The 10,633-nt window shown below is 44.2% G+C and overlaps 1 protein-coding gene across 1 annotated transcript in view; it reads right to left on the bottom strand.

Annotated features, from left to right (window-relative positions):
* Nucleotides 1-2,697: 2,697 nt before the first annotated feature.
* The window catches only part of SETBP1 (SET binding protein 1), a 354,570-nt gene continuing 346,634 nt past the window's right edge, over nucleotides 2,698-10,633 (bottom strand). Inside the window, exon 6 of the mRNA XM_036245217.1 lies at nucleotides 2,698-4,369. Coding sequence (XP_036101110.1) covers nucleotides 3,753-4,369 — 617 coding nt within the window. The 3' untranslated portion in view covers nucleotides 2,698-3,752. The remainder of the gene's footprint in view (nucleotides 4,370-10,633) is intronic.

Genomic DNA, 10,633 nt, shown 5'->3' with positions numbered 1-10,633 from the left:
TAATGTCTATATTTATCTACTTTTACAGAACGAGGACTGAAAATCCTGCAATGTAACACTTACATGGCTTTTGAGGCATTTCGGCTTCTGCCACCCCCTCTCCATGCTACAGTTGGCATTTAAAGGCTTTGGAAAGATATGTATAGACTTTACACAGTTCCCAGGTACATCTTCCTAGTGGTAGGGAAAAAAAAAATATTCTCCAAAAGCTCATTATCTGGATATTGTTGGGTAATAAGCTGTAAGAGTGGAATTTTCTACTTGAGTCCTAAAACCCAAATCCTTTATGATCTGCATGTAGTACATCACCTTATAGTAGAATTCTGCCGCCACTTATCATATTTACAGACCCAGCAATAGGTGGGACACAGATTCTGATTGCCATCGAAGATGCAGACGGCCTCCCACTCCAGACAGCAGCCAAGTTAACATGCGAATCCTCTGTCAGCCTTGGCACCTACTCTGGGCAGTCAGTGGCTGTTGAGTTCCGGTCCTGCCAAGTCACAAACCAGCCCCTGACATGCTCCCTTTCCTTGGACCTGTCTTCCATGGGTGGTAACCAGAGCCACACCATTAGAGGAAGTGAAACTTCTGTTCCTCTCATTCGAGATGAGGGGTTGAAAACCCAGTGGCTCCCCAGTCACCTAGGAAGGTGGATCAAGACCTATAATCGCCTTCAAAGAGGTTTTCATATCCTGACTTTAGTCTTTGCTCACGCCTAATCAGACTTCCTCGAAGTAGGTTTACTCCTGCCTGCTGACGGCAACTTTTCCAGAAAAGAAAGAGAAAACCAGGGGATTTTATTATGAAATACTTTGTGGAGCTGTTTATAGAGTCCCGTGCACCCCAAATGGCATCTTCTCTACATAAAAATACAGCCATGGAAGGCAGAGTTGGGTGGCTAGAGACCTCCACCATCCAGATCAGGAGATCTGGTCTCCAACCAACCAACAAGACATGAATCCAGACTAGTCTAGTGTTGAGCCAGGACAGGAGAGGGAGGCGAATGGAAAGGGGTTGGTTAGAACATAAGGAAATGGTTGCACAGATGAGATATGTTAATGGAAAGCAAAGCAAACAACAAGTAACCTGTGATACTGAGGGAGAACCTGGGTGGTGGAGCCAGCTGTGCCGGTGACTAAACAGCTGTTTAGTTTGTCTTAGTTGGGTCCACTGCAGTGTCCCAATCTATTCTTAGGGTCGTAAACGTAGAGGATTTGCATTTAGCTCCCATGACAACTGAAGAACTGAATTTATGTGTAAGTTGCAACTCTGTTGCATCTCTCTTGGAATACTTTTCATTGGTTTAAAAATTCCAAAGTTATTTAAAATTTCTCACTTACTAGAGGTTAAAGTTAATTAAGCTTTGGGTCTTTCTTTAAGCAGCTTAGAGTGTCGGCTCATTCTCTTCTGGAGGAAGATGTTCTCTGCTCACAGGCTTGGTTGAGGGGGGCGGAGAAAGGCAAAAGAAAGAATGAAGAAAATGATTTTCAAAATCCAACAGGAGAGGAACCTCTTTATGGCTTAACTGGAATGGAAATGGTTGTTCTTTCATAACAATGGTGGGGTGAGTGGGGCTAATATAAAACTTCCTCTCCGGTGACTTTGGAACCACTCCGAGGCTCGGGAATGACAAACTGAAAGTGGCTAGTTTGATTTTGCTGTTCAACTTGTGTGAAATGCCAAAGGTCAACCAGGGTCACAAACTGAGTGTCTATGATACAAGTGTTAAAGGACAGGAGAATGTGTTCCTTTAAACTTACATATTGCCAGGATTAAACGTGACTGACCTAGTGGGCAGCAAATGATGGGAAATCCACGGTGGCAGTTCAGGACAGAGGACCCTGTGGGTAATTTCAACCAACTGTTGGCACCATGACAGAGCACTGATGTTTGTCAGCATATTAACTTGGAATCTTAAAATTCACTCCCCTAGATACCTCCTCTCTATTCTCTTCTGTTCCCAACAAAAAATCCATGTCTCTAAGGAAATAAGGTTGTGTTCTGAAGTGATAATACAATTTCCCGCCAGTACCAATTTCCTGTAAAGAAAGTTAACTTAGAGGCAAACCAGATATTCTAGTTCCCATTAGAAAATTTAATTGTCTCTCAGTGTCTCTTTTTATAATCTACCATGCCAGGTGTTTGATGTCTTCGGGAAGGGAAGGGGAGGAGGGAGGGAGGAAATTAAAAATATTCATGTGAAATTTCCACATCCGACTTTTAGAAAACATCTACGGCAATGGAATGACTACATACTCGTTCTGAGTCTTCTTATCATGTTTTCCTTGGGCTGTGGAAATGAATAATAGAGATGGCATATCTGTCCACGCTAAACCCATGACTAGAGTACAACTTGGATGAGAAATGTACAGTTGAAATTGACCATTTAAAAGACGATTTGTCACACACAGTTTGCATCCATGCAGACTGATAGATTTATAATTACATTATGTACAAAAATGTTTTAGTTTATTAAGGCAACCACAATTTGGATATTTTGTCCAAGGTGGCTTGACACAATTGGAGGGGTGATACCCTTGGAGCATTTTCTTTTTCTTTTTCTTTTTTTCAGATAAGAACACTTACTCCCATTTGCTTTTAAGAAATAATTATTAAGAGATAATGAAATTCTTCTATTGTCTTTTTGTTTCCTTTTTTCCCATGACCTATGATAGTTATTTGTATGAAAAAAAAAAAAAATCACATACCAAGGCATTGCTAAACACTTAGTCTTTCTGGTGTCTGGGGTTTCAGTTTTTGGTGATTTGTTGGTTATTACATTTGTTTTGGGGTATTAAAACCCTCTTATTCTGCCTATTTTCTGATGATATGTTTTAAATATAAAAATAACCTGGTTGACACCTGGGTCAACATATCCTCAGGTGCTCTAAATCACTTATTTAAAAGGCTCTATCAATACTGAGTATGATTGGGATTCAAAGCCAAGTTCCTTGGGACAGCATGCCAAGGGTGAACGTCACAACACAGGTAAGGTTTACATTATTTCGGTGTGTACCAAGGAAAAGAAGGCAGCCAAGTACGTTAATGAAAAGGTATATGGAAGTACCTAATGGGCAAGGGGAAAGGAGGAACAGACAATGCTAAATATCAGGGTATGTGTGATAGAGGAGGCATACAGAAGAATATGAATGCAAGTCTAAGGTTGCCTATCACTAGAATTCCACCTTCTGATGACATGAGTCCATCTGAGAAACTGTATCGTTAACGGAAAGATTCAGGTCACCTGAAGACAATGTTGGTACCCAAAGCCTAGCCGAGCTTGAAAAACCAAAAGAAACAAAAGCCAATTAAATGGAAGTGGGTTATAACAAAGCCAGTTGAGAAATCTGCAGCTTTTCTGCTCTTGGAATGTTTCCTAATTGAGGGTGTTTCCCTTTCCATTTTCCTGGCCAGCAAACGTAAGGGCATCAAGGGCGCACCTTGGCTGCAGGTCAGGTGGCCGAGAGCACAGCCCGCGGCCTCCTCCTCGGTGGGTCTTCTGCTCGCTCGCCTGCCCAGGATCTAGCCATGCGAAGTGCCGCTGGGCTGGGAACTGCAGTAAAGCACAAACTTCTTTGGAAGGCATCCCCCCTGCTTTGCTTTACCAAGAGCTACCGATGGCTCAGCCCGGTCATCTGGCCCGATTCTGCCCGCCCAGCTTCTGGAGAGAAGGGCAGGGGTGTCCCTGCAGCGGGGGACTTCCAATGCGCCAGTTCCCCCAGCCCCAGGTCCGGATGCCCAGGCCCACCCTAGGGAAGGACATCACTCTCACTCCCTCGGGATTTCCGCTGCCTTTTGGCCTTGACCTCCTCTTCCTGGGGAAGGGGCTGCTGTGGGGGTGGCTGCGGGGGCTGGGCCGCAGGCTGCTGTTTGTGTTTCCTCTTCCCGCCTCCTCTGGGGGCCTTGGGCAGGGGCGGGGGTGGCTGCGGGGGCGGGGGCGGCGGCGGCGGCAGGGGCGGGGGCGGCGGGGGCAGGGGCGGCGCCTCGCGGGCCATGTGGATGACCGCCTCGATGGTGGCCATGATGGTGTCTTGGCTGGCGGCGGGCTCCAGCACCAGGGGGCTCAGACTGGGCTTCTGCCCCCTCTTGCTGGGCAGGTCGATGCATTTTTCCAGCACCGGCATTTGGTCTCTGGAGTCCTCATCGAACTGGGTGGGCTGCTTTCGGGGACGCCCTCTCCTCTTCTTGACGAAGTTGTTGCCTGTCTTTGATTGTCTCTGCAGCCGCTTGGCCTTCAGGATCTTGTTCACGTGGTCCAGGTTCTTCTTGGTAGACAGAATCTTGGTGTAGCTGCACATCTTCCGCACCTCGCACTGGATGGCTTCGATCTCCCGCCTCTTGAAGCGTTTCTTCAGGGAGGAGCTGGCTGCAGGGGGAAGAGAGAAGAAACTGATCACAGGATGCCGCGGTCTTAAACTCGGCCTTTTCAGTGACACCTGGCATTGCATTTGGCGGTGGAGACTGGGAAGCATTCATGCTATGGCTATGACAGTATCAATATTTCTTCTGCCCTTTTTCTAAAATTAAAAATAATAAAAATAAGTGTTGATTAAATATCTCATGTCCAACAACCATGTCTATTTATATGATTTCAATATTCACAACAATCCAGGAAATAGTCTAGTTCCCATTTTTAAGATCTGGGAACAGCCACTAGGGAGATCCACTAGGGCGTCAATGTCAGAGGTACAATATAAATTTTCCTACTTCAGCTTTTATTTTTTATGAGCCTTTGACATTTAATCTGATTCAATTTAGCATTAGGTCATACTTTCTCTTTTTGTAGAAAATGTTGAATGAAGAGAATGACAAGCAGCCCTCCATATCTTGATATGTACTTGAAAGTACGGATCATTCACATGTACCGTCTGTCTGTCAACCTCCAAAAAGAGGTTGACCTGAACTGGAATATGTAACTGAACCTGTTTTACTCCTAACCTCCCTCCACGGACAGAGGAATGATTATTTTCTGGGATACTCTATTTGGGGTGATACCCTACCATCTCTCTGATTCTCTTCCCCTCTTCCCCAAATTTGTGGACTTGTCAAGTCGCCTGGTGATGTCCACTTGACCAGGCCCTTCTTCCCTAGTTCATCCTCTGGGGCCCTGAAGGGAAGTCTCAGCCAGGTGTTTCTGCGTCGTTTACACTCCCGCTACCAGGCTATTGCCTGCAAAGAGCTCTTTTCATGTCCTGGTGGCCAGATGCTTCTCTAGTTTATGAGCCAAACTTCTAGTCTCAGGAAGTCCTGAACTAGCACCTCTAAATAGCCTTCAGAACTGCTTCATTTTGAAGTTCAGACACAATAAAGTGTGAATAGCTTCAAGACGTGAGCCGAGTTTCCTCCTTTTGGTTGTTCCTTCTCTCGTGTTGTTCACAAGACACACATGTGCCTTTGTGTGTGTACACACACACACACACACACGCACACACACACAGAAGCACTCACACATACCCCAGTCCACGCTGGCCACTCCCTCTGGCCATTTATAAACGTAAGACGCGTGTCTTCACTTAGTTCTTTGCTGCTATAGTTTACCACATGCTCAACCCCAAAGAAGCCCAGATGTAGGGTAGAAGATGTTGACCTTACTAAACGCCGCAGGCCTAAAAGGAAATGTTTCATTTTAGCATCACGGTTTATCGTGTTATCCCCAATTTTTTCAACGACTAGTGGGGAAGTGGAATAAATATCTTAAGAGAAATGAGAAAAAAAATGCTGAAACATGGATACCACTCTCACTTATTCCTGGGCATTCCCACTTCATTCTTTCCCCTGCTTTACCCCATTTCTCTCGCATGCAGTGCCCAACACAGATCTCCAGGAGCCTTTCATTTGAAGTTATTTACACCACTAGCTTTGTGGAGTGGGAGGCTCTGAGTTCCACAGAACAGGTCACAACGTTAATGCTTTTAGCCAAAGGTCATTGCGAGACTTACTGAGCAACCAAAAACTACTGAACAATCTTTAAAATAAGTTATAAAGATCAAAATAGAATAAAGCCAGAGTGAGCTTCTGACTAAAAAATAAACATTTTTTTTGCAGTTAGTGTTGTAAAAGGGACAGGTTGCTTGACTGTAAATTCTCAGATGCAGGGACCGACTTCTATTGGTCTTTATGTCCCTTATGGGGCATCACATGGTTTCATGCATGGAAAGGATGTAAAAATTGTTTCTGGACTGACGAATCGCACTAATCACTGCTGCCTTAGAGCCACATTCTTCTCTAAAAGAGTTCTAGTTTGGCTTTTCAAAACAACCACTGCAAACTCAGTGACAGTAAGTTAGCGGGCCTCCACGCCAGAGCCAAGCAATTTACCTTGTCCACACAGTTCCTAAGTAAATGAAAACTAGTCAGAAATACTCCACAAGGCTTCTGGCTTTATTCCAAATACAGATGCCATTTTAACTTTACCCTCTTTTTAGTTTCAATCACCCACAGAGGAGGAAATGCTATGTGATATAGAATACAGCATGCACGTTCAAAGCAACTCATTTTGGGCAATTAGTTGGCAACATTTGACTGGATACAGCTGGACCGCAAAAATCCATGAGCGGGAGATCATTTGGGGCAATGATAACCATTGGATTCTGTCAAGTGTCTTCTTTTTAGCATGAAATGCCAAAAACAAACAAACAAAAGGAACCTCGCAGATAATACTAGATTCAATAATTTGTTATCACGGCATATTTTTTAAACCCTTGCACTGCAGAATGATTATGGAATAAAAATTTATTCCGAGTAGTGTAAACCTACCAAACAGTACTAAAAATATCCTAACCAACTCCTTTGCACCCACCATTCGCATTTAATAAATGTTAACTTTGCACCATCTATGCTTTTTCTTTTCTTTCTTTTTTTTTTTTTTACAGATTCAGCTAAGTCAGGGCTGCTCTTCTCGGTTCCATTCTCTTCCTTCCCGTGCCTGTATCCACACTTATATTGCATGAACCCCATTGGTAAAAGTTGAAATCTGCAACTTCTGAATGGCGCTGATGCGAGAGAGTGGGAACACTACGTGGGTGGTGGGAACACTGTACATGGGTGGTGGGAGTGTCAGCTGCCAGAATGTTTTGCAGCGTGACTGGGCAACAGCTACCAGAGTTGAAGGTGGGCATGCTCCATGCCTCAGGGAGTCCATGTCCAGGGTGCCGCCTCTACTCATTGTAACAGGAGGCCAAGGACGTACAAGGATGGTCCTTGAAGCTCTAAAGATTGTAAACAATCTCACTGTGAATTAAAAGGATAACTGACCAATTGTGATACAAACAATGGAATGTGACACCTCTGTTAAAAGGAATAAGGTACAAATAAATATATCGTCAAGGTTAAATCTAAACAAAAAGGTTGAATAAAAAACAAACAAACAAACCAAAAGTATTTGTAAGTATGCCATTTATATAGATTAAAAAACACAGAGGTTCCTTCCATTTTTATTTCATTTCCAGTGTCCAGATGTGGAGGTTAAAGTGACGGAGCCCAGCTGTGGGTCAAACACTGGGTGGATGAGATTTCAGTATCTCTTTTCTCTGCAGCTGCCTCGTGGGATTTTATTACATCTCTAGGGTAGTGTCGTCCAGTAGGATTTTCTTTACTGGTGGAAATTTTCTACATCTGTATTATCCCACATGGTAGCCACTAGTCACATGTAGCTACTGAGCACCTGAAATGTGGCCAGTGTGACTGGGAAACTGAGTTTTCCATTTAATTTTAATGTAAATAGCTACCTGTGGCTAGTATCCACCATGTCGGGCAGCTCAGCTCTAGACCTAAGCATTGCGAATCAGGGAACCCAATGAGATTCATTTAGTAAAACACAGAGAGACGGTGGGAATCTCCAGGCAAATCATGCAGTGACTTCAACAAATAAGACGCAAGGAGAGACAGGTCGGGGAGAGGGGTAGCGGTGTAAATTAAGGGAGACTTAAGAGATAAAAGGACCACTTTGGATACCAATTTAAACAAACTGTCGAAAGAGATCATAGTTCATGAATGCATCGAGATTTGTGTACCATGTGAGCATTCTACGGTATTATACAATTATTGTTAATTTTCTTAGCTGTCATAATTGCATTGGGGCCATGCTTTTTTAAAGCACCTACCTTTTTTGAAGTACATACTAAAATATTTATAGATGAAAACATAAAATATAATCTGGACTGGCTTCAAAATAATGGGGAAGGGAGGAGGTAAGAGGAAGTATCGATGAAATAAGACTGACTGTTACCCTGTGTGTGAACAGAAGCAGAGAGCAGAGTACCAGGAAGGACTTCATTCAGGTGTAGCTGGAAAGCAAATTGGACCAGGGCAAACCTCTCAGCCTCTCTGGATCTCTTTTTCTTCATCTATTACACTGGATGGTTAGACTACATGCTCTCCAAGTTCTCCTCTCGATGCAAAGATGGCTATAATTCTTTCCTATCCTCCTTATAGACTGCCTTGCCAAGTGTGAGGTAGCTATCTATAACTTTTATTTCATCTAATAATTTTGAAATCCTACTTAGGGGGAGGACTTTGGATCTGGTAGGGTTTGATGTTCACAAATCTTTCTCCTTATTGCTTATGATCGTACTGTCCCTCTAAATGTTTTCAGATTTTTCTCCCTTCAAATTGTTTCATTATTAGACAGTAATTTCTGGGCTCCTGCAGCAAGATTGATTCCATATTTGCTGTCCTTCCTCTAATTGTCCTATATCTTGCCTGTTCTTTGTCAGTTTTAAAAAAATAATTATGAGCAGCCAAGGCAAAATGCAAATTCATTTAACTGCAATGCAAATCATTCTGGACCCTTTCCTGGACTTAAAATTGGTTTTGGTCTAGATCTAGATTTTCTTTTTCTTCGCTCCCGTTATCAGAGGACTGGGCCATCAGCTCTCATTTCTTCCGCCATGTGTTTTATGACACCCAAAGACTGCATGTGGCCGTTCTTCGCACACTGACTACAGATGTAGCACATGTACAGCAAGATCAGGGCTCACAAGGCTCAGTTTCGCAGAAGGTGTCTAAAAAATAGGTGCTAATAGTTTGGAGACTGTCCCTTGCGTGTGTGTAAGTCACATTCTAGCTTTACAAAGAATCTGTGGGTGGGCCAGAGAGGGAGGCACATTAGACTCATCATAAGTTTTCTTACTGTTCGACGATCCCTAGGGGAGGTGGAATCATTCTGGGGCTGTTGAGCTGTCTTGAGTTGAGGTGCCGTCCAGGATGACCAGGATGGAATACCACCTGCCTCAGTCAAGGCCGAGAGTGAGGCATGAACCGCACTGTATGCTGATCCAGGCTGGAAGATTCTTGAAGGCAAAGGCCCTGTCTTTTCTCCCCGGCACAGGGCATTCATGCAGCCATACCTGAACTGGTAGGTGGTACAAAGTCGGCCAATACGAGCCCGAGGGCATTTGACTGCTTAATGTTCTCCCCTGTGAGTTGTGCATTTTTTGCACTTCGTATTTATATTGAACTCAGAAATGATCCCTTGTTTTCCTTGCTGCTGTTAATTTTTTAATGGGATGTATGAAGCCACTTGCCTTGGCATGCGGACGTTCTCCCTTCTTCCTCAGAATTTAAATTAACCTTCTACATTCCTGGCCTTAAAAGTGCTTCTGAAAAAGATGGCCAGTTGCCTCTGGTGGTGATGCCTCGGCAAGGCAGGGCCCATCTTGCTGGTCATCAGCACAAGTACTAGAGTACTGCTTTCTAGTTCAGAAGCGAGCATTCAGAATGAAGGGTTTGCAGGGTCAGGAGATGTGTCACAATACACAGGTGCTTCCATTCTGTTCCTAAAGTCATCTTGATATGGTTTGGGGTTTTGTGAAACGATGACTAGCTTGTCTGAGGCACAGTGACTGCTTGGCCATGAAACAACAGATTCCTCTTAGGGGTTTGTTGACCAAGAGCATCTTTCTGCTGCGAAGGCGTGCTGACCCCTCGTCTCTGTTTTGCTCCCATTCCCCACAAGTGAAGGGAGGGAGGGAGGCGGGCAGTCTGGCGGACGGAGAGGTGAAGCAGTGGGTGTGCCTGTGCATGCGCAGGTGTGCACATTCTGAAGTGACAGAGGCCAGCACACCGGTGTCTGCCTCCCCTCGATCTTCTGGGTCAGGGATTCTAGCTCGCCCTGTACTCTCCTGCCCCTGCCATCTTGTCCACACTGCTCCCCTGTTCTCTGCCTCTCCAAATCTGATCCTGCTTTAAGTCGATAACCTCCAGATGGGGTGCACATTCCCCAAGAAGGAAGCAAAACTCTCTGCTGGGCTGCAAGAAAAACATATCAATGTTCCTTACTTTTATTATTCATATTTTATCTAAAGAACTAAGTGAAGCATTCTAATGCTCAGTAAATGGAGCAACGGTGAGCCCCTTTGGGCCGCACATCAGATGAAGGGTCACCTGTCAAGGTCAGGCATGGGGTTCTGGGGAAAGAAGGGGCCACGCGCATTCAGGTAGTTGACAGGCATCCCATCAGTTTGTTACTTTCAGGGTGTTGTCATGTCCTCCAATCTAAATGCTACAGCAGGTCAGCCTCCATGGCCTATTTTAGAATATTAAAATCTTTAAAGAGAAAAAAAATTCAAATTACTTTGTAATGAGATCAGGAATACCCATGACATACGCGATATACCACACAGAGTTTTAT

Source organism: Molossus molossus, unplaced genomic scaffold (assembly GCF_014108415.1).
Source record: "Molossus molossus isolate mMolMol1 unplaced genomic scaffold, mMolMol1.p scaffold_m16_p_6, whole genome shotgun sequence".
NCBI classification, from domain to species: Eukaryota; Metazoa; Chordata; class Mammalia; order Chiroptera; family Molossidae; genus Molossus; species Molossus molossus.
Note: the sequence above shows the minus strand (reverse complement) of the source record. Positions and strands in the feature narration are given on the sequence as shown.